The sequence below is a fragment of the Carassius gibelio genome, chromosome B8 (assembly GCF_023724105.1).
Source record: "Carassius gibelio isolate Cgi1373 ecotype wild population from Czech Republic chromosome B8, carGib1.2-hapl.c, whole genome shotgun sequence".
Taxonomy (NCBI): Eukaryota; Metazoa; Chordata; class Actinopteri; order Cypriniformes; family Cyprinidae; genus Carassius; species Carassius gibelio.
In genome coordinates, this window is record NC_068403.1 from 10,817,357 (window position 1) to 10,841,321 (window position 23,965).

Genomic DNA, 23,965 nt, shown 5'->3' on the forward strand with positions numbered 1-23,965 from the left:
AAGAACATTATTTACTTTCTTTCATTATTATTATTTCTCATTCAAACACTTCTTGGGAAGTCTATATTTGTGTCTTCACTGGACCATGACAGTTAAAAATTAGCAAAAACTAAAAAGGTCAGTGAGAGAGAGAAGGGTGGGGGTTGCATGGATAGAGAGAACAAGACAGAAGGACAGGCAGGGTATTTTCCCCCTCTATCTTATTTTGCAATCATGTAATTTCCTCTTTGTGAGCACTAGTCATGTGCTGAAATCTCTGGAGAGCTGCAGTAAGGAGGCGAATGAGAAATGGTCCCCACTGTCTTGACAAATCACTGATATGTATGGTTTAACATCTACCTTTACCCTCATTCTGTCCTCATTGTGGCATCACATCCCATGTGGCTTCTCAAAAGTTCTGAAAGACAACATGAAGCAGCATTTGCAAGCATAAATACATTTTTAGACTTTTTTAAATAAATGACATAAAAAGTCATGTCATAAATTTAACAATAAGTATTTAAGGCCATTTAAAGTCATAAAAACGTCCTTATTTTCCATACAAGGTCACAAAAAAACATTTAGCCACGTCTTAAATTGATATGCTAGTTCATTAATTTGTTCTTCCATCAAAATGCGCTCGCAGCGGAAATGGCATTCATTTGTTTCACCTGTTGAAATTCTGTATGAGGAATCTGGGTAGGATCACACTGGTATCACAGCGTTCCAGAACTACAAGGACTTTCACAGAAACCCGAGCGAACTCCGTACATACTGTATCATACTGACTCACTGCTTAGCTTAATTGAAATCATCCTGGCTATCTCAATGTGAAAATGTACCTTCAACGATCTATGGCTCGAAGACGGCGTTTAGTAGCTGGCTCAAGCCCGTCGCTAACAATAGGTATCAAGCATCCAAACACAAGACACGCAAAAGCTGAACTGAGTAGCTGGTTACTCGCGAACAAATACTAATTGCAGTTTTGAACAAACAGAAAAGGATGTGTAAGAGCCCAATTCAGCACCACGGTGTTCAGGGCTCATGCAGAGAAAGGTGTCTCAAAACGCTTGTACACCGAATTTGCTTCTTTTTGCTCTTTTGCCGACAAATACATACAAAATACCCGCCTTGGAAAGTATGCTAGAAAAAACTTTTTTTTTCAGTTATTTGTCAGTTATTTCTTAAGTGAAAATAAACAGTTGGGGAAAAAGATGCATTCATCGTCTCTTAAAGTGACCACGCCTAATTTAGCTACTGGCTGATATAATGTTAATACAAGAAAATGAAAGAAAAATCACAAACTTAAACATTGTGTAAATAGCACAAATACATTTTTTTATACTCTTTTTTTTTTTGCTACAGGCCTCTTTCAACAGTCTGTAATGATTTTACATTAACAGTTATGCAAATGAGCAAATGTTTTGTTTTTCAATGGGGTTGAAACGTTTAAATTTGAATTCTGTTCCACATTAAAAATGTTGTACTTGCAATGGATGCCATATTAATGAGGCAAGATTCTTGAGCAAGATTTTTACACCATACATATGTGATAAAATACTGTTTCCTGTTATGTTGGATGACTCATCTCAAAACAAATGAATTTGACCTTAAATGATTCTTTTCTCAGAAACTGACTAATATTTTGCCATTTCTGTGTTTTAGGTGTGCTCCTGGTTTGTTAGGCGAGTACTGTCAGCACAAGGACCCGTGTTATGTAGGATATTGTCTGAATGGAGGAGAATGCACTGTGAGTGTGGCCGGTGTACCTGGAAGCCCCAGCTGTGTGTGTCCTCTGGGTTTCACAGGCCAGCGCTGCGAGAACCAGAAAAACTCCACATGCTACCCCAACAACCCTTGCATCAATGGTGGGAAGTGCTCACTCCTCCCCAATGACCAGTACAAATGCCAGTGTTCCCGTGGATGGACCGGTCAGCACTCTCACTCACTTCCAGTCTCTGTGTGTCCCTCTGTCATTTTTGAAAAAATTGACATTTGTTTTCATTTGTGTCTACGGTTGACATTTTCTCCTCAGGTCAGAATTGTGAGCAAGAGGACACATGTCTGTCCAGCCCGTGTGCCAACGGTGGTATCTGCTATACTCTGCCCAATCGTGAATTCTCTTGTACCTGTCCTCCTGGTTACCATGGCCCCCGTTGTCTCAATGACACAGATGAGTGTGTTTCCTTCCCGTCTCTGTGCAAGAACGAAGGCGTGTGTCTGAATACCCCAGGCTCATATCGGTGTAACTGCCAACCCGGCTTTACCGGCCTCCACTGCGAGACAGATTACGTGCCCTGCTTTCCATCCCCCTGCCTCAACGGTGGAACCTGCCGGCAGATGACAGACACAACTTATGTATGCCACTGCTTGCCAGGTTAGTTCCAGAAGAAAGGAAATAGAAATCTATTTTTATCGTAGCAAAAAAAGCTCAATTCAAAAACCGAAGCTATATTTGTTCAGATGCAACTGAAACATGTTATCTAGGCATGCCACAGCTCACTCAATGAACATGTCAGTACTGACTTGGACCTGAGCCAGACAGACCAATTTCTGATGAGATTTTACCACAGTGCAAGTTGGATTGGGTGATAAACTGGTTAAAACAACTAACTTATTTTCAGACATTTCTAGAAATGCTAAATGTTACTGCATAGGAAATGGGTGTTTCAGTCACTTCACATGTATAGAGAAAATGCAATAGAACTTGACTAGACACTTCTGGTTATTAACGGATAAGTGTAGTTACAGTCAAGCTTGTGTTTTTTTGACTGTCTATTTTTATCAACGATAATTTGGGGAATATTGTGATTTAAACGTGATACCAAATATAATGGATATCTTCATTTAATCTCAGTCAGAACAAACAGTCATGTTTCTTCATTCAATAATTTGCTGATTATATCTGGATTTGTTTGACGCGAAAACACACAGTGAGACCTTTAAGGGATAGTTCACCCAAAATTGGAAATTGTGTGTTTATCTGTTTACCTCCAGGGCATCCAAGATGTAGGTGACTTTGTTTCTTCAGTAAAACAAAAACAAACATTTTGAACTCAAACCGTTGCAGTCTATCAGTCTTATAATGGAGGTGAAGTGTAATCACGGTTAAAACATGAAAAAAAATAAGAACAACAAAAAAAACATACACAAACAAAACCAATTTAAACCCTGCAGCTTGTGACGATACATTGATGTTTAAAGACATAGACCGATCAGCCTGTGCTAGAAACTAAACCGTATTTATATAGTTTTTTTTTTTTTTTGCAACTGCAAGGCCTGAACTGTCTGAATTGTATGAGTGCGTCCTCCACACCTCCTGCACGTGAGGGGTCGTCTTCTTGCTTTACGGCAGATCACAGACTTATAAGTGCATTAACGCCACCCATCTCTCAAATGGACCATTAACACTCCCAATTGAGATTGTCGATTGGTCCATTTGAGAGATGGGTGGCGTTAATGCACTTATAAGTCTGCAATCTGCCGTAAAGCAAGAAGAAGAAGACTTCACACACGCAGGCTGTGTTGAGGACACACTCAATACAGTTCAAGATAGTTCAGGCCTTGCAGTGCATCAAAGGTAAAAAACAATATAAATACTGTTCAGTTTCTAGCACAGGCCGATCGGTTTGTCTTTACACATCAATGTATCGTCACGAGCTGAAGGGTTTAATCTGTTTTTTTTTTTAATGTTTTAGCTGTTGTTCCCATTTACCTCCGTTATACTACTGATAGACTGCAGCTTTTTTAGTTCAAAATCATTGTTTGTGTTCTACTGAAGAAACAAAGTCACCTACATCTTGGATGCCTTGGGGGTTAGCAGATAAACATCAACTTTGAATTTTTGGGTGAACCATCCCTTTAACTAGCATTTAAAGAGTGCTGTACTGGCAAAATACAGCAACAGGCCAAAACTCCTCTCTCACCTCAGGCAGTGAATATGAGCCGTGAGAAATGTCTTTTCGTGCCTTAAAGTTGAGTAATTACATTTAATAATGGCAAAGAGAGACAGAGCACCTTTGTGTTACCGATACCTTGGATTGAGAGTGAGTTGTTCAGGAAATTTTCTTTCTGATTTTCCTGTAATCAGGTTTTAATGGAACAAACTGTGAGGTGAACATTGATGATTGTCCGAATCACCGCTGTCAGAATGGAGCCACATGCATGGATGGAGTGAACACTTACAACTGCCAGTGCCCACCTGAATGGACTGGTATGAAAACAGCTTTATATAGTGTGTGTGTGTGTCTGTGTGTGTTTGCTTGCTTCCTCTTGTTCTCTTTTCCGCTAGTTGAGATGACTCGGATACTAATTAAAGAACAAATCATTTTTGGAACTTGTTATTTTTAATGATTCTGATAAATCATTTCAAAGTTCTGTTTAATGTTTGAAAGCAAATAAATTAAGACATATTAGTAATGCATGTAAACTATTATTATTAAATGCTGGATTATTTTATTTTAGAGTAAAATTGAAATTTTGCGAACACTGAAAATTAAATCTCAAAATAATCACTATTTGATTTCTTTGGGTTAAATCATGCAGCACTTGATTTACAATTTAATTTTTATTTTTAATGATTCATTCAAACTGATTTATGTGAACAAAACAAGCTTAATGGCTCTTTTTGCAATTCCTTTCAATGCAGACTGCTCAGTGCTTCAAACCTTCTTTAAATAGTCCTTTTGAAATTTGTGACCCTTTTGTTTGCAGGTCAGTTTTGCACTGATGACGTGGATGAATGCAGACTACAGCCCAACGCCTGTCAGAATGGAGGCACATGCAGTAACACACGCAATGGCTACAACTGCGTGTGTGTGAACGGCTGGAGCGGCCCTGACTGCTCTGAAAACATTGATGACTGCGCTATTAAGCCCTGCACGGCTGGCTCCACTTGCATCGACCGGGTGGCTTCCTTCAGTTGCAGCTGCCCTCCTGGCAAGACTGGTCAGTAAAAACTACCACAAGGCCTAAAAAATGACTCTTGGACACTTGGTCACTTCATTCATGAGCTCAAATGACTCTTACATCAAATCTCAGCAACATAGACAACAAGTTTTTACAGTGAAATACTGCAACGCTAAAATAATGTTTTTTCATACTACAATATAAAACCATCTCAGATCAGTTGTAGTAATCATAGTGATTGTTTCTGTGTTCAAGGTTTGCTGTGTAACATTGATGATGCCTGCACCAGTAACCCATGCAAGATGGGAGCTCAATGTTACACGAACCCCATCAATGGCAAGTTCAACTGTAACTGCCCCTCAGGGTACAAGGGCAGCACGTGTGCAGAGGATATCGACGAGTGTGTGATCGGTGAGATAGTTTGCAGGACTTTTGTCTGTCTGTGTTTATCTATGTGTCTTTTTTATCTATATTCATCTTTCCCTGCACACACATTACAGTGTTTTATATAGGGATGCACAATATTATCGGAATCAGCCAATTTTGGCTGTAAATGTAAATATCGGCTTTGGCCTGATATGAAAGATCTTGCCAATATGTCTTGCCGATAGGAGGAATATATTAACTCAAATGTGCTCATGGTGTGCTAGTGATTAGATTCTTGAAGCAAAGTTTTGTCTGAATGATAAATAGATTGACTGTATTGGATGCTGCATTTAATCTGTGAAAGCATGTACAGCGTGACTCCTTCGGGCAGCAGTGCCAGCCTGCCCCAGGTCCTAACCCCCCTTTCTAAAGAGATTTAATCCGTAGGGGGCACTGTTGGCCTAGTTCTGTTTAAATTAAAAAACGAACAGGAATTTAATATTAAGAGGCTTATGTTTTAGACGCCATATTGCCTATAGTGCTCTCTTTCTCCAACAAAAAAAATATTTCAAACACAGCCACAATGCTGTTTTGCATCTGAGTATCTTAAATGATTCAGTTCAATCGCAATGAATCACTTATTAACAGTGACTTGCTGCCACCTACTGGTGGTTTTAAGTACACATTTAAAGTGTCTTTTCATTTTTTTAATGATTGTAAATATCAGTATTCAATGCTATATGTTTAAAATTACAAAATATTTTTCAAAGCATTTGTAACTTCAGGTTAAATGCATTCACGTCCCTCTGAGCCGAATTAAATAGTGCAGAGATTTGTTCCAACCCTGCTCCAACACTCATACCATGTAATTTTCAAATAGGCCTGAGGGACTTGATTATTTGGATCAAGTGTGTTTAATTAGGGTTGAATCTAAACTGTGCAAGGCTCCAGCCCTCCAGGAATTTAGTTTGACACCCCTGAAATATTGTGTAAATAAGCCTATATCTGAATGCCTCTTCAGAGGCATTTTGTTTTTACTGATATCATTTGTTTAGTAACAGCCCAAATGTCTTATTATTCTAATTGACTCATTAACTTTAAGAATCTGACTCGAAAGATGATGCACACTTTTAGAAAAAAAAAAGGCTTTATAAAAGTAAAAATGCCCATAAAATGAAAAAATAAAATAAAAATAAAATTAAACATACTGGAACATATACATTTTAGAGGGTTTATTCTCCATATAACCCTAATTTCATGCTTCAGAAAAATGTTTTTAGAAATTGTGTATGGACTCTTGTTCTTGTTCCAAGTTACCTTCCTGTCCACTGATTTTTGCCTCTTACAAAAGCTACAAAGCCTTCCAAGAAGAAATTAAAGGCTTATGTCATGCTTGAGCTTTAGTTAGGCTGAAACTTGAATGTTAAGTTGCACAACATAAATGCCAATGTTTAGTTATTATTATAATTTGCATTACTATAATTTTGATTGTGCCTTAGTTTTAGTTTGTACTGATTACCTTTTTATGTATGTTATTTAAGTAATGTGAAATAGATTTTTATATTTCTTGATTTATGCAGTAATTTTAGGTTGTAATGGTGAAATAGATTTTTGTATTTTTATTTATTTATTTTATATTTATTTATATTTTTATATTTTTATTTTGTTTATATCTTTATTTATATGTTTTTATTTGCAGTTTGAAAGTAGTTTGGCAGTTAAATGCATTAAATTAGTTTAGTTTTCACGGTTGTTAATATCTGCAATTTCAGTAATAAAAATTTTAATTTTGCCAAAAAGGAAACAAATTAGTTTTTAATTTTAAGAGACTTATCTTATTTTCTCTTGTATATCTAGTATTCTTTTTAATAAAGAAAAAAATACTTCTTCGATTACTCGATTAATCAATGGAATAATCGGTAGAATACGCAATTACTAAAATAATGTGTAATATGTTACATTTTTAAAACAAATCATAAGCTTTAAAAGATTTTCAGAATTTGTACAACTCTTTTGCTTTAGACCATCTACAAATGTTAAATCTTACAATAAAATGTTAGGGCAAAACACTGCATCTTTCTGGGACAAAAGCAGTGGTTGATGTATAGTTTATTTATAGTTATTTTCAAAGCTTCAATGTGCTGTCAAAAAAACCTTCATTATTGTTTATTTAGTTCTAACAAATAAGTTATTGTTAAAAACTAACCAAAATGTAAATTTTTTGTATAGGAGAGACTTGGTGTTTTTCCAAACAAAAGGAAAATGTATTGGTATCAGTATCGGCTAAAATTAGTTAAAAAATACCGTATATAGGCAAAAATCCAATGTTGTGTATCCCTAGTTTTATGCATTTTATATCTTACCTAAAACTTTCTAATCCAATTTTTTTTTTTTTTTTTTTTACCCCTCAGGGCCAAACCCATGTGAGCACGGTGGTTCTTGCAAGAACACAGAGGGCTCGTTTACTTGTAACTGTGCTCCGGGTTACACCGGTCCACGCTGTGAGCAGGACATCAATGAATGTGGCTCTAACCCCTGCCAAAATGACGCCACCTGCTTGGACCAGATAGGAGGTTACACCTGCATCTGTATGCCAGGTATGTATACACACACTCACACACTGTAATGAGGAGCATGATGACACTGTTTTGGCTCCATGTCCTCATATTCATCTAGTATCTGTGTATGTGTTCAACCATAGGCTTTGATGGATTGCACTGTGAGATTGACGTTAATGAGTGTGCCAGCTCGCCTTGTCTCAATAACGGTAGATGTCTAGACCAAGTCAGCCGGTTTGTCTGCGAGTGTCCTCAAGGTGAGTACAATCACTGCTGCTGTAAAGTTTTTTGAGTCTAATAGCCCACTTTTTACAGCACAATATTTGAATGCCTCATAAATAAGATTTATAGGATCCTCTGGTATTTCTGCTGTAATTATGACAAAGCTGCCTGTTTTTTATTAACAATGAACTAGGAGTGTCGATATAGTTAATTAGCCATGATTCATTTTGTGATTCCAGAAGTTTTAAGAACTGCATGTTCTTCAATAAAAATAATAGTTATTGAGAGTGAAAAATAATAAAAGAAATAATAGATTTCAGTTTGTCCTGATTGTAGGTTTGTTTTAACTATTCAGATAATGTGATAATCATTTGGATGTTATTTACATTCCTAAGTATTAAGCAGTAAAACTATTTTACTGTTGAAATTTCAACTTTGCCGTCATAGGAGTAAATGACATTTTAAAATGTATTAAAATAGAAAACCGTTATTTCACAGTATTACTATTTTTACTGTATTTATGATCAAATAAATGCAGCCTTGGGGAACATGAGTGTGCACATTCTTTCATAAGCATTAAAAATATAACCGTCACCAACCATTTGTTCAATATTGTGTATTACTATAATTGTTTATGTTTTTTCATATAAATAAATGTTTTTTCAAATAATAAAATAAAAGGCCCTCAAATGGTTGGTTGAGATTACCTGTCCATAGCTTTTAAAAATTTGACTACAAACTGAGTGTATCTTAATTGCACCACAAGTGCATTTGCATTGAGTTGCAGCTTTTCTCAAATTTGTTAAGGCCACCGTTTGCACATATCGTCGAAAATTACCAAATTAGATCATTCAGAATTAATGACGTGCTGTTATTTCATTGCTGCAAATAGTTGTATGGGTGAACATCCTTAATATGTGCCATGTTAGATAGTGTTCATTGTCCTGATACTGAATCTGTGACAACAGGTTTCACTGGGGAAATGTGTCAAGTTGACATTGACGAGTGTGCCAGCACACCGTGCCTCAACGGGGCCAAATGTCTCGACCGTCCTAACAGCTATGAGTGTGAATGTGCTGAAGGTAATATAAAAATGAGATAAAAGCACTAACAAAACAAATTTCTGCATAATTAAAATTAAAAACTCATTGGCCTAGTTCTCAGAGAACTGGCCTTATTGTATTAATCCCTTGTTTTATATGCTGCTGTCTGTAGGTTTCACAGGGACATTGTGTACAGACAACATTAACGACTGTGAACCCAAACCATGTCACCATGGCGATTGTATAGATGGAATCGCTACCTTCACATGCAATTGTTACCCAGGTTACATGGGCCCCATCTGCAGCGAGCAGATACGCGAGTGCCAGAGTGACCCCTGCCAAAACAGAGGACGCTGTGTTGACCTAGTCAATATGTACCAATGCAATTGCCAGCCAGGCACTTCAGGTGAGTCTCACACTTGATCTTTACATCGCAAAGGCTCTTAAAGAGGCAATATATGAAGTCTAATTATGATAACAGCAAATGTTCTTATAGCAAGATGGTCTTAATTTAGTGTATTGTGATTATTATCCACTATTTAGAATTGATTTACTTGTCACTGTTCATTTGAGATGTGCGCATGATAACTGTTTTTATTTGCTAATCTTTATGTAAAGTATGTGATATGTGAACTTTAATGATAAGTGTAAGTCTATGTCTACAAAGTGCATCAGACCCAAAACAAAGCTTGCAACACTCCCTTGCTGGACACTTCCTCTTACTACACACACGCAGATATAATCTATCATCACTCAGACTTCTTTAGGGACCTTTCAAAGGCGTATGAATTAGACCAGTTTTATTTAATCTACTTGTGCCTCGATTTACTATTTTGTCATTTGTCTTTGTTATAGGTGTAAACTGCGAGATTAACCATGATGACTGTGCCAGTAATCCCTGCCAGCACGGGACCTGTGAGGATGGAATTAATGAGTACAAATGTGTGTGCAATCCTGGATACACAGGTTTGTTCATGCACAGGCACATACATAAAACAACAAAATGCATCATTTCAATTATATGAATGCACTGCTTTTATAAAGCATTCAATAAGTCTTTTTCATTAACTACACTTTCTTTCTTCTCAGGGGAGCGGTGCAACGAGGAGATCAATGAGTGCAGTTCGAACCCGTGTCTGAGTGGAGGGACATGTGTGGACAAAGTGAACGGGTTTCATTGTTTGTGTCCAGTTGGGACTCACAGTCCTCTGTGTCACTCAGGTGCAGACCATTGCAGCCCCATGCCCTGCCTGCATGGAGAGTGTATTGAACAGCAGGAGGGGTAGGAACAGCTTTTATCTTTCTGTCAAAGTGGCCGATATTGAATATTAGTAGCACAACCTACTTCCATTTTCTGTCAAAACCTGTAAAGAGATCTATTAGTGTTATTTAATTCTATATAAGAACTATAAAATTGATTAACAAAGCAAATTCATGTTGCATTTGTAGCATTGCTTTAAGAGGTCGTTTTACTTGCCTTAGTATAACCATCTATGGACAGGAATCTCTTTCATGTTAACTAGTCTCAACTTCTATCTGTGTAGGTATCTTTGTGCATGTAAGCCAGGCTGGGAGGGTAAGAACTGTGAGAGAGAGAAGAACGAGTGTCAGTCCAACCCGTGCCAGAACGGTGGAACCTGTAATGATCGTTTCAATGGCTACACCTGCATGTGTGCCCGTGGATTTGCAGGTAAAGGCGTGTAATCCATTAGCCTTTCTAAACAAAGTAATAATGATGTTCAGCTCCCTGATTTGCCCTTTTTTCTCTTTCAGGCTTGAACTGTGAGATAAATATCAATGAATGTGAGTCAAACCCTTGTTTGAATCAGGGAACCTGTGTGGATCGAGTCAACAGCTACATCTGCCACTGCACTCTGCCTTACACAGGTGACACACATTTACAGTGCACAGGTTTACAAGGATTTCAATTACAGAATAGCCACTTTTGTTGCCAAATTTTTAAGTTTAATTAGGGTATTTCAGTCCCAACATGTAAGAATAGGATTATATATTATTTACACTCCTGTTCAAAAGTTTGGGGTCATAAGATATTTTATTATTATCCGAAAGACATATTGTACAATATTAAAAATATTTTCAGTTTTAATGTCTTTAAATGTAATTTACTTGTATGATGCCTAAGCTGTATTTCCAGCAGCTGCTACTCCAGACTTCAGTGTCACATGATCCTTCAGAAATCATTCTAATATGATTTGCTGCTCAAGAAACATTTATTTATCAGTGTTGAAAAGAGTTGTGCTGCTAATTATTCTTAATATGTTTTAATAAGTAAATTAATAATGTTAATCAATATTCATAATATTATAATTATTAATAGGGCTGGGCGATTTGACCTGACAAAACTGATGCATTGAACAGTTTACCTCGATTATGATTATATAACTTTTATTTAATGATTAAAAAAAAATAGTTCATAGTTCATTAAAGGGTTGTAGTGTAAAAATACTCCACTATTAAATGTGGGATTTTTTTTATATAATGATAGTGTGCATTTCTTATCTTTTGTCATTATAAAATAATTGAAGGAAACAAACTATTTGTAACTATAATAGTACTATAACTATAACTATGATTATTTGTTGAATATTTCGAACAACTGAAATCTTATTTCTGAAATCTTACAACTGTGATGTCTAAAAAAGAAAAAGAAAATAAAAGAAAATAACTTTCATTCTTTGCAAATAAAGTAAATGAATATTGCCATGTGAATTTCAGTTTCGATTTTGTTTTGATTAATCATCCAGGCCTAATTATTCATAAAAAAATTTCATTCATATTAATAATAAAACACTCTTATATATCCACAACTGACTGTACTGTCTCATTTCTCAGGGAGACACTGTGAGGATAAGTTAGTCCCCTGTGATTCTCAGCCCTGTCAGAGACGAGGAGTTTGTCAGCCATCCCTGGATTACACCAGCTACACCTGCTTGTGCCACAGCGGATGGGAAGGTAAGTCATTTGAGTTTGTTTGTGGGTTTGTTTGCATTCCTCGAGAGTTTATTTGATGTCAAGACAACCACATATAACACCTTTACTTTGATCACTGATAACATGATATCCTCAGTAGATTCAGTAGATCCCCAGTAGATTCAATTTATGAAAATCCATCCAAAACATTTCAAGAATGTCTGTCTGACATATGTGTGTAGGAGCCCAGTGCACAGAGGATGTAGACGAATGCAAGAAAAATCCGTGTCAGAATGGAGGTCATTGTCGGAACACAGTGGGCAGCTACCGATGCGAGTGTCAGCCTGGATACAGTGGGGTCAACTGCCAGACTAACATCGATGACTGTAGCTCCAGTATGTGCCATTACTACACAATTCATTCACATGTCATGAGTGACAGACATTAAATGTATCCTTGTGTTAATATCTTCTATTAGAATGGGAGTAGTGTATCCTAGAGGTCAGAGATCAACTAAATGACCAAATAAAATAAGTTTAATGTCCCAAGGAATATATCTATATACATGTGTGTGTGTGTGTGTGTGTGTGTGTGTGTGTGTGTGTATATATATATATATATATATATATATATATATATATACCTATTTAACAAATTTACATAATAATTTGCTCAATGTATTAATGTCCAGGGCTCATTTGTGGCCTACTAGGGGTCTTTGGACCCCAGCTTGAAAATCCCAATAATCAATTTTTGCTCTCTTCTCCAGATCCATGTCGTAATGGGGGTACGTGTGTCGATAAAGTGGGCCAGTTCTTGTGCGAGTGCAGAGCTGGCTTCTATGGTGAGCAGTGTCAGGAGGAAGTGAACGAGTGCGCTAGCAATCCCTGCTGGAATGGAGGTCGCTGCACTGATTACGTGAACAGCTACACATGCCAGTGCCCGCCTGGCTATGACGGCATCAACTGTGAACGTGATATCCCAGATTGCACTGAGACGTACGATTTCCATATAAATTATCCAGGTGTTTTATTTCATTGTATTATATATATATGCATATTAATTTTCTCTCTCTCTTTTACTCCATAGCTCTTGTCTCAACAATGGAACGTGTGTGGATGGAATTAACCGTTTCACCTGCCGCTGTCGGAATGGCTTTTCGGGTCAGTACTGCCAATATGAACTGAATGAGTGTGACTCTCATCCCTGTAAAAATGGTGGCACCTGCATAGACGGCCTGGGGACTTTCCACTGCACCTGCCCAATGATGTTTAACGGAAAAACCTGCGAGGTAAAAACTGTCCATTCACTTGTAGATTGCAAACCCACATGGTCTGATGTAGCTCAATGACTAGATGTTGGACTGTTTGCTAATTAACTGCCATTAAAACATGAAATGTTCTTTCATCTCAGTAATTACATACTAGACACGCAGTTGGAATAATTTTTGGAATAAAATGATTCTTGTCCTGTGTTGAAATTTGGTTGTCAGTCGGTGAATGTTCAGAGAATAAAGTTCTCTGATTGTGTCATTCTGCAGTCAATGGTGAACGTGTGCAGTCAGATTAAGTGTCGGAATGGAGGCACATGCATCCAGAAGGAGATGGATTGGAGATGCAGCTGTCAGCATGGCTGGACAGGCCTGTACTGTGACATCCCTAACATGTCCTGTCAGACTGTTGCCAAAAACAAGGGTGAGAGATTAGACAGAGTGACTCGTTTCACTGTAAATGTTTCGAAATGCAGCAAAATGTACAAAGCTGTAGGTTTGGTTGATTTCATAATGTAACTTCCTATATGCTCCAGGTGTGGCGGTGGACATGGTGTGTAAGAACGCAGGGCGGTGTATCGACAAAGACAACACACACCACTGTCTGTGTCAGATTGGTTATATGGGCAGTTACTGTGAGGAAGGGGTGGATGAATGTCGTTCCAACCCCTGTAGAAATGGAGGGACCTGTGTGGACTACCAGGGTGGATATAACTGCAAGGTAAACCAATCTCACTTAATAACGTTGATATACACTACTGTTCAAAAGTTTGGGCTAAATACAGTGAAATTATAAAGACATATATCTCAAGTACTTTTAAACTTCTATTTTAAGAATCTTGGGGAAACAAATATATCTCTAAAATATTAAGCAGCAGTTTTCAATAATAACAGTATTATTAAGAAATATTTCTTGAGCACTAAATCACCATATTAGAAGGATTTCTGAAGGATCATGTGACACTGAAGACTGGAGTTATGTATGTAGGAGTAAATTACATTAAACTTTTAAACAGTAGTGTATATAGAAATAATGTACAATAGAGAAATCGGTTGATATTTTAATATCTAAACCTTACACTTTCTCTATTAGTGTAAAGCAGGTTTTCAGGGCGTGAACTGTGAATATGATGTTGACGAGTGCCAGTCGAATCCCTGTCGCAATGGAGGCACCTGTATTGATTTGATCAACCACTTCTTCTGTGCATGTCCTCCTGGCACCAATGGTATGACTGATTCTTAATGCACTATGTTTAATGTTAAGATGTTACACTGATATGTAAATGTCCCCTTACCACATCCTCTCTGTTGTGCAGGTTCGCAGTGTGAGGTGAACGTGAATGAATGCGCCCCAGAATTCGGCGCACGCTGTAAGAATGGCGGCCAGTGTGTGGATGGTGTGGGGCGGTACACCTGCTCCTGTCCTCCTGGTTTCACTGGAGAGCATTGTGAGGGAGATGTGAATGAGTGTCTTTCTGGACCTTGCCATCCATCCGGCGCCATTGACTGTGTGCCGCTCACCAATAACTACCAGTGCCGCTGTCGTCTTGGTTATACTGGTGAGATCTTATTTTAGAATAATAGATTATCATACTAACTATTTTAAAGCGATTCAAATGGACTATTTTCTTTCTTACACACTTTTTGTGCTCTCCGTCCCCCTGTAGGGCAACATTGTGAGTTAATGGTGGATCTGTGCAAGTCCAAGCCATGCCACAATAACGGCAGATGTGCCATGAACACGAGTTCATTACATGGATACACCTGTACCTGCCAACCTGTAAGTGCAGAATTAAACAAAGTTATTTTAACATTTGAATGTAAGTGTATATGTGTGCATGTGCAAGCAATTAAATTTTTGCTGTACTGTGTAGCATTCCCTATTTAAAGGATATTCACTAACTACTCTCCAAGAGGAGAAGGATATCTTAATGACTAATGTCTCTTGCTGTGCTTTCCGACATTTCTTTGACGGTCTTTAATGGCTGCATTAGCTTGGCTTTTTTCTGTCTTGCTTTGCTTGAAAATGTTTACTTTTCTCAAGGCAGCTTGTCTCTCTGCTTATTCTCATGCTTGCACTAAAGACTGAAGCTGCATAAATCAGGTATGAAGTGAAAGTCTGATTCCCTCTTAACTCATCTTTTACTCTTCTTTCACTCACTGCTGCTGTCTTACTAGCCCCTAGTCATTTCGTTATAAGGTAGCACCATGATTTGCTTTATTGTTGGGGTCTAACAGCCTCTGTGTGGCTCTTTCAGGGTAACACTGGCTTCAACTGTGGCGATATTGAGATACTCTCCTGTGCCAGTTTGCGATGTCAAAATGGTGGAGAATGCATGGAGATTAAGGGTCGCCCACAGTGCCGCTGCCCAATGGGTTTTACCGGACTGCACTGCGAGAGCATCTCAAACCGATGCATGTGTCAAAACGGTGGCAAATGTATGCCAGACAATTCCAACAAGTTCAGCTGTCATTGTCCACCCGGCTTCAGTGGGGCGACCTGTCAAACATATAAACCATCCTGCCCATATTTGGAGTGCGAACTGCGGGCAGGAGACAAAGTGTGTGACCCACAATGTAGGAGCCCAGAATGTGAGTGGGATGGAGGTGACTGTACGCTGCACTGGGACAATCCCTGGAAGAACTGCACAGCCTCCGTATCCTGCTGGAAGTTATTCCATAATGGCCGCTGTGACCCAGAGTGCAACAATGCAGGCTGCCTCTTTGACAACTTTGAATGTCAGAAAGGTTCATCGACTGGCCCGAGCACTTGCAAGTATGTATCCCAGTATACTTCTCACACTCTAGAGGGTTACTGCTTTTCTTTGAGAAACTTGCAAAGATAATGCTTGAAAACATTTAGATGTAGATATACAATTTTTTTACTGTATTTTTGATCAAATAATTTCAGTCTTGGTGAACATAGACTTTTGTCAAAAGCAAAAAGAAATCTTACAGGCCCCAAATATATATACTTGCATAATATTTCCATTTTAAATATAATACTAAATATTTATTAACCTAATTTCTCCTTAGATATGACACATACTGTGCAGATCATTACGCCAATGGTCATTGTAACCAGGGCTGCAACACAGAAGCATGTGGCTGGGACGGTCTGGACTGTGCCACAGATACTCCTCCCAAGCTGGCTGATGGTACACTGTTGATCGTGGTGCTACTGCAGCCCAAGGAGCTTTTGGCTGACGTTAAGGGATTCCTGCGCTCTTTGGGGACACTGCTGCACACCAACCTGAGACTTAAGCTGGATGAGAATAAGAAACCTATGGTGTACCCATACTATGGACCTGAGGAAGATGACATTCAAAACAATATTGCCACTATGAAGCAACGTGGAAAACGAGAGCTGGAGAGGGAGGTTATTGGGTATGTTACTCACCCAGAAATGAACATTTTGTTGTTTACCTTCATATTGTCATGTTTGTAAAAATGAACATGGTTTTGGATGTCTCCTTGGTTCAGTTCGAAGGTTTACCTGGAGATTGACAATCGACAGTGTTCTCAGAACTCGGGTGAATGCATCTCCGATACAGACCAGGCTGCAGCCATCATAGCTGCCGAGTTCCTAACATCAGAGCTGCAGTACCCCATCTACTCTGTGGATAGTAAGTGAACTAGTAAAACATGGTGGTTTAACTTTATGTAGTGTTGTTCTCTCTATGTAAACTTTGTTAACCCATTTGAGCCCACATGCATCTATAGTGGCCACAGTTTATAGTTGTCATTTTCTTTTTGTAAGTATTTTTCGAGATGTTATTCATTTTTATTTCTTAATGACATGCAAGCAAACAACCAAAAAAAAGGTATTCACTTCCTTCCTGTCACCTGAGGCTGTCAGGTTCCTACCCCTACTTCCAGGAAGCATGACGAAGACAAACCCTCCCAAAGAGATTACATTTTCATGTTACTAATAAAAATGTACAAAAATTAAGCTTTAGCACATATTGCGGCATTCCTATATAAGCTCTAGTCAGTATTATTCAGCAGATTTTCCTCTTGCTCAGGAGCAAATTACCCTCCTCCATCCCCAACTCCTCCTTTCTCACAGTCAGGACTTGGCTTTCCGATATTCCTTGCTCAATCAGACTCATTTTTCTTGAATAATGTGATGCACTTAAATATCCTTAAGTAGATTAATGATATTTGCCTTGTTCTGTTCTGTTTACCCTAGGGGGGTTAATTTTGCTGCTCTCCCTGTTCATTCATGACAGGCTGCATGGATGGACAGGGAGTTTTTGCCCAGAACAGAACCATACCTCCAAACCAAACTTCATGCTAAGTGTCTATCGTTTTGATGATAGTGTTCCTGACAGAACTTCAGTCAGACACAAAAGAAAGAATGGAAAGCTAACATTAATTATATATAAATATTGAGGCCCCTTTTATCCAGTTTGGATGCATTTCATTGTAATTGGTCAAGGACCATAATTCTTTTTATGACTAGTAGCTTATGATTCCATTATAATATTGAAATTTGGAAGTAATGAGTTAACATTTCCATTTATTATCAATATTGTTGAAATCAGCCATTGAATAGTATGGGCCTGAAAAAAAAGTGTAATTTTTTTGTCAGGTATACCTTTTTCTGTTATATAGATGTAATATTTTCTTTATTCTATTTATTTTAATTTATTTATTTTAATTGAACTGAAAATGAAATTATAAGCTAGATGCAACTTTTTGGGGGTTTACATCGATTGTTCTTCAACTTTTATGCATAATAAATTTGTTTATGAATAAAGATTGAACTGTTGAAAGCAGTTATTTTGACAACAACAATATATTTGCCCACCGGCAACTATAGTTGCCACACATTCAAATACGATTTTCAAGAAAAGAAAAAACCCTGGGGAAAATAAATGCAGAACATGTTCACATAGGAGACTGTTAACATGACTATATGCATGAAACCATTTAGAAGAATTTTGGCACAAATGGGTTAACCATCCTCTTCCACCTCAGGCATTAAACCCCCAGGACCCCAAGAGCCTCGTCTCCTGTACCTGGTTGCTGTGGCTGCAGCTATCATCCTGCTGATTTTGGTACTGGGTGTGTTGGCTGCCAAGCGTAAGCGCAAGCATGGGATTTTATGGCTTCCTGATGGCTTCCTGGCAAAGAAAGACAGCAAGCGGAGGGAGCCAGTGGGACAGGATGATTTTGGCATGAAGTAAGTGTGCACCTGAACTCCACTATGATCTCAAGATATTTGCTGCCTTGATGTTGCCATGGGAAGTTCCTGATTAATAAGTAAGAATAATGTGACCGTGTGCTTTCAGCTGATATTGTATATATTATACATCTAACACATTATACACATCTATTATTATTTAAAATGTCTGAGTGGGCAATTTCATATCTCTTTTGTTTTTAGCTCTTATTTGATAAAATGAATATATGATGCAACAACAGCATGAATCTTTTTTTTTACTTGATTCTGTAAACCTTTTGATTTCAGATGGCATCTAAAGTCAACCCTTCTTCCTCCACTTTCTTTCAGGAGCATGCAGAAACCACAGGATGTAGGGCTGATGGATGGCAGTTTTACCCATCATTGGTCAGAGGAGGATCATCTATCTAAAAAACCAAGGGTAAGAGACAGTACCGCCACAGCTCTGAAGATGACCATATCAGATCTCTTTGTTTATGATGAATCTGAATGGATCCCTCCAACCTCACAGATGGAGGACAAGCCATTGCTTCCTGTCGGAGTGGATGGAGGAGTGGACAGGAGAGAGTGGACCCTGCAGCATCACAAAGCTGCGGACATTACACTCACTCCCCCTCAGGCGGACATGGACATGGACAGCCTGGATGTCAATGTTAAAGGACCAGGTTAACAGACTGAGATTCTTTCTTACTAGAAAAGAAGGTTTTCACTCTTTTGTTTTTTTTTTTTAAAGTTTGACTTACTCCATATTCTCTTTCATGCTCATAGATGGTTTCACTCCTCTCATGCTGGCATCTCTACGAAGTGGCAGCAGCCCCGATTGTGGCAGCATGCTGGGAGAAGAGGAGGAGGAAAGTGGCGCTGATGAGCCTGGCACAAACGTCATAACTGACTTAATTGGCCAGGGTGCATCACTCAATGCCCAGACAGATCGCACCGGGGAGACTGCCCTTCACCTCGCTGCACGATACGCCCGAGCTGATGCCGCCAAGAGACTGCTGGATGCTGGTTCTGATGCCAATGCTCATGATAACATGGGCCGCACCCCTCTCCATGCGGCTGTGGCCGCAGATGCCCAAGGAGTCTTCCAGGTTAGGGAATGAGCTTCTACTCTCTTCATCATGAATTACAGGTTTCCCAGAGTCATGGAAATTATCAATTAAATTAAACTTGTGATATCCATGTCTTGAGAACTCAAGGAAATTCTTAAATAAATCATGCAAATTATCTATAGTGACTAACATAATTGAGCTATACAACAGCTCTAAAATATTAGTTTTAGTGCAGTTCTCATGCACTGTGGAAAAATGTATTTGTATATGTATTTATATATACACACAAAGACTGTAGTTTGCCGATAGTATATTTTTAATGTCTTTCTCTATTCATGGTTTGTGAAAAATGTTTTTGTGTGGCCATACCAATCATTATTGTGTTTTTGTACTCCAGATTCTCATCCGTAACCGTGCCACTGATCTTGATGCCCGAATGAATGACGGCACCACACCACTCATCCTGGCAGCCAGACTGGCCGTGGAGGGCATGGTGGAGGAACTGGTGCACTGCCATGCCGATGTCAATGCTGTGGATGACCATGGTAAGATGAAAGCCTGTATGAACATACATCATAGAAAATAACTTTGTTGATAAATGGAATGAAATAAATTCTAGACATGAAATGATTTAATCTCATCACTCTCATCTTATCCTCAGGCAAGTCAGCTTTGCACTGGGCCGCTGCTGTTAATAATGTAGACGCCACTCTAGTGCTACTCAAGAACGGAGCCAATCGCGACATGCAGGACAACAAGGTACTCTTTCAAGTCTATTTGTCTATGTGCATGTTTAATCACATTTTTGAATACACCGATGTTTTGTGTGCCAGCCAAACACTTCAGTTTTGTTTGTTCTGTGATGTAGGAGGAGACCCCCTTGTTCCTGGCTGCCAGGGAGGGCAGCTTTGAAGCGGCACAAGTTCTCCTAGATCATTATTCAAATCGTGATATCACTGACCACCTTGACCGCTTGCCTCGTGATACTGCGCAAGAACGAATGCATCACGACATTGTGCGTCTGTTGGACCAGTACAACCTGGTACACAGCCCACATTCTGGGCCTAACCACGTGGGCAACGGTGGGGGACACTCTTCCATGGTCTGTGGGACAAATGGCACAGGATTCATGATTGGTATGCGTCCAGGACCACAGGGCAAAAAGAATCGCAGAGCAGGAGGAAAAGCAAACACTGCTGCAGCCGGGACAGCCAAAGATCTAAAAGAAATGAAAACAAAGAGGCGAAAGAAGCCGGCCGGAGGAGAGGGACCAAATGTTGCGGTGGTGGCAGGAGCCAGCGGAAATGTCACCAAAGCAGCTGGTGGCCTCTCAGAGAGCTCGGTCACCATGTCACCTGTGGACTCCCTGGAGTCTCCACACTCGTACGCAGGAGAGGCAGTGGCCGCCACCAGCACGGCGAATTCTCCCCCTCTGCTCAGCACCCCATCCGTGAGGCCCATGCTGCCTCCTGTGAGTCACATGCTGAGCCAGCAGCAAAGCTGGGTGAGTTTGGCCAAACACGGCTACAATGGCCACATGTTTGGCCTCATGCAACCCCAACAGATGAACACCAGCATGCAGCAGCACCACGGCACAGGCATGCTCACCCCGATGAATGTCACCATGAGCCGTGAACAGCTGCCACCCATTGTCACCTTCCAAATGATGGCGGCAGGCAACGGGCAGAGCCTCCTCAAGCAGGCGCAGCAGGGGCAGATGCAGGCACAGGGGCAAAATCAGGCACAAAGTCAGCACCTGCACTGTAACCAAAGTATGATGTACCCCATGCCTAATGTGGGAATGCAGCACGGCCTGTCGCATACCCTTCAACACCCCCACGGTCACAACCACACACTCCCTCATGGGCTGCCTGAGAGCCAAGCACAACAAGTAGCTTCCTATCAGCCACGGCAGAGTCCCGTGGATAAATATCCAACGCCACCTTCCCAGCACAGCTATGTCACCGCCGGCTCCGAGGGAACCACCCCTGGTCATCCCGCACGTAATCCCAGCGAACACCCCTACCTCACTCCTTCGCCTGAATCACCTGATCCCTGGTCCTCTTCGTCGCCCCACTCCAACTCAGACTGGTCCGATGTCACAACAAGTCCCACCCCTCTTGGACACCCCCACACACTGCCTCCTTCCTGCCACACACACATTCCCGAACAAGCCCAGCTGCAGCCCCCGTCACAGGCTGTGCAGCCGACACAGTCGCAGCAGTCACAGCGCAGCAGTGTGTATGCGTAGGAACTTGGACCTTCGGGAGTTTAATTGCATGGCTGTTTCATTTGTCTCTCTCTCTTCAGCTGCCAGAGGAGCGGCCATTTATCCTTTCTCCATTCTTCTCCACTCTCCGTGTTGACTTTGAAGTTTGCTCATTGTAAATTCCCGTTAGCCCGGATATTTAATCGAACAGAAGCCCCGGACTAATCATAAAAGTGAGAAACCACTTTTAACAACTTGGGAATCCTGTTAATGGCTATCTATGATCTAGGGCACTTTTACCAATGCACAGTCACAGTGCCAAACTAAGGAGTCTCAATTGTGGTAACTGTCCCCAATTTGGGGAAATTTATTTCAAGATTTAGTCAAGAATTTTACCATTTGAAGGAAATTTTTCTCATTTAATCTGCCGTCTTTTTTGATCATTTTTTTAAAGTTAAAAGTCAGATATGCTTAGTTGGTACAAACCTTAAAGGGATAGTTCGCACAAAAAATAAAATTTTAATAATTTACTCTTCTGTTGTTCCGGACCTGAATGACTTGCTTTCTTCTGTGAAACGCAAAAGGAGATATTTAAAAAAATGTCTGAGAATAGTTTTTTTTTCCTTTATTGTCTATACAACGAAATCAAATGGTTTAAGTTTGCTTTGAACTCCACTGACTTTCAATATATGAAGAAAAACATTCTTTAAAATATCATCTTTTGTGCTTTACAGAAGAAAGTCATACAGGTTTGAAAGTACATCAGAATTTATTGGTGAACTATGCTTTTAACTGATAATTTAATCTTTATATAATGGGTCAGCTTTCATGTGTTCTCTTTTTTTTTCATGATTGGTGGCACTTTTATTGCGATTGGTAACGTGAATGTGCTACACATACATCTCATTCATTCATGTGTGATTCAGAGCTAAACTGTGGAGTAGATAGTTAAATGTTACATTTTTATGTTACTTGTTTGTTACGGTTTATACTTTGCCTTGCCGATGATTAAGAGAGGTAGAAGTTGTAAATATGGGTTCCACTTTGTTTCTTTTGAAATGGTATGCAGTATTCAGTGGCCACACAGACATGACAGAGGTTTGAAGAGGAATTCCAGCTGCCATCATCAAGCAGCGTGAAACTTTCAGAAAACTAAATGTTTATATACAATATTATCAGTGCCTTTTACATCAGTGTAACCATTGTTACTATTTTATTAGTTTTGTTCTGTCTTTTTTATGTTACTTGTATATTGACATTCTGAGCAGTTTAACTTGTTCTGAAGTTGTATCTTTTATTTACACATCATGTATTTCCTTCATCCTAAATACAATCAGCCTGTCGTTGCAACCTATGAATCACTTGGTAATTTAGAAATAATACTTTATACAATCTAAATGTGCTGTTTCACTTTTTCTGTTTTGTGTATTTTAGCAAAGCTTTATAAAACGGATTAGTACAATCACATTTTTTTAAAATGTGTTTTGCACAATAAAGCCCCTGGATCTCTGATACACCAAATAAACACTCATAATAGTATTTAGAGACGTATGCATACATTAGCCAGAGTGGTGATGAAATACAATCAAAGGTTTTCTGAACTTCCTGTATGCTATATTTGTGCAGGTGGGTGGATCAGTAATATTGTGTGTGCTCACGGTCAATATTAAGAGTGTCTGCTTATGCAAATAGAAACCTTTATGGCTCCATATAGCATTTTCTTTTTGGAAACAGTTAATATCCTGTAGCACTTAAGGGCCCTTCAACAGTATGATTTTTAGTGTACTGAAATCTGAGGAATTTAATAGGTGTTACTCCATCAAATAAAGATCAAAGCAAAGGTTTTGGAGCATCGTATCTTCACCCGAATGTTATGCAAAGCTAATTTTATATGTGCTGTATATAATTTTTTTTTTTTATATGTATTGTACTTTCTTTTCCTGTTCACCAAATATATACAACACAGTATGCTAGAATGAAGTAAATGTTTCGTCTTCGTATTTTATAGATTACAATTTGTGATTTAAATAAAAACCCTGTGTATTGGAGATAATCCAAGACAGTTGATGATTAAAATAGAGATGAAACACAAATAAAGGAAAGAAAACCTTTACAAATTGATTTGGCTTAATGAATGAGTCTCAATCTATTTATTTGTCTGTCTGTCTTATATTTATTATGTTGATTTATATGAGTGTTACAATTGCCCACTACTTGCAAAAGGAAAACCTACATTGGG

General features: G+C 39.0%; 1 protein-coding gene across 1 annotated transcript in view; it reads left to right on the top strand.

Moving 5' to 3' along the window:
* The window catches only part of LOC127963891 (neurogenic locus notch homolog protein 2), a 51,306-nt gene extending 27,459 nt beyond the window's left edge, over positions 1-23,847 (top strand). Inside the window, exons 3-34 of the mRNA XM_052563982.1 lie at positions 1,645-1,910; positions 2,015-2,356; positions 4,070-4,192; positions 4,693-4,926; positions 5,143-5,298; positions 7,665-7,850; positions 7,955-8,068; positions 9,002-9,115; positions 9,249-9,482; positions 9,932-10,042; positions 10,166-10,358; positions 10,621-10,766; positions 10,850-10,963; positions 11,930-12,049; positions 12,250-12,402; positions 12,777-13,005; positions 13,097-13,298; positions 13,548-13,701; positions 13,814-13,998; positions 14,371-14,503; positions 14,594-14,836; positions 14,945-15,057; positions 15,536-16,053; positions 16,314-16,664; positions 16,761-16,903; positions 18,261-18,465; positions 18,796-18,886; positions 18,977-19,130; positions 19,234-19,556; positions 19,915-20,062; positions 20,179-20,276; positions 20,386-23,847. Coding sequence (XP_052419942.1) covers positions 1,645-1,910; positions 2,015-2,356; positions 4,070-4,192; positions 4,693-4,926; positions 5,143-5,298; positions 7,665-7,850; positions 7,955-8,068; positions 9,002-9,115; positions 9,249-9,482; positions 9,932-10,042; positions 10,166-10,358; positions 10,621-10,766; positions 10,850-10,963; positions 11,930-12,049; positions 12,250-12,402; positions 12,777-13,005; positions 13,097-13,298; positions 13,548-13,701; positions 13,814-13,998; positions 14,371-14,503; positions 14,594-14,836; positions 14,945-15,057; positions 15,536-16,053; positions 16,314-16,664; positions 16,761-16,903; positions 18,261-18,465; positions 18,796-18,886; positions 18,977-19,130; positions 19,234-19,556; positions 19,915-20,062; positions 20,179-20,276; positions 20,386-21,768 — 7,279 coding nt within the window. The 3' untranslated portion in view covers positions 21,769-23,847. The remainder of the gene's footprint in view (positions 1-1,644; positions 1,911-2,014; positions 2,357-4,069; positions 4,193-4,692; positions 4,927-5,142; positions 5,299-7,664; positions 7,851-7,954; positions 8,069-9,001; positions 9,116-9,248; positions 9,483-9,931; positions 10,043-10,165; positions 10,359-10,620; positions 10,767-10,849; positions 10,964-11,929; positions 12,050-12,249; positions 12,403-12,776; positions 13,006-13,096; positions 13,299-13,547; positions 13,702-13,813; positions 13,999-14,370; positions 14,504-14,593; positions 14,837-14,944; positions 15,058-15,535; positions 16,054-16,313; positions 16,665-16,760; positions 16,904-18,260; positions 18,466-18,795; positions 18,887-18,976; positions 19,131-19,233; positions 19,557-19,914; positions 20,063-20,178; positions 20,277-20,385) is intronic.
* The last annotated feature ends 118 nt before the right edge of the window (positions 23,848-23,965 follow it).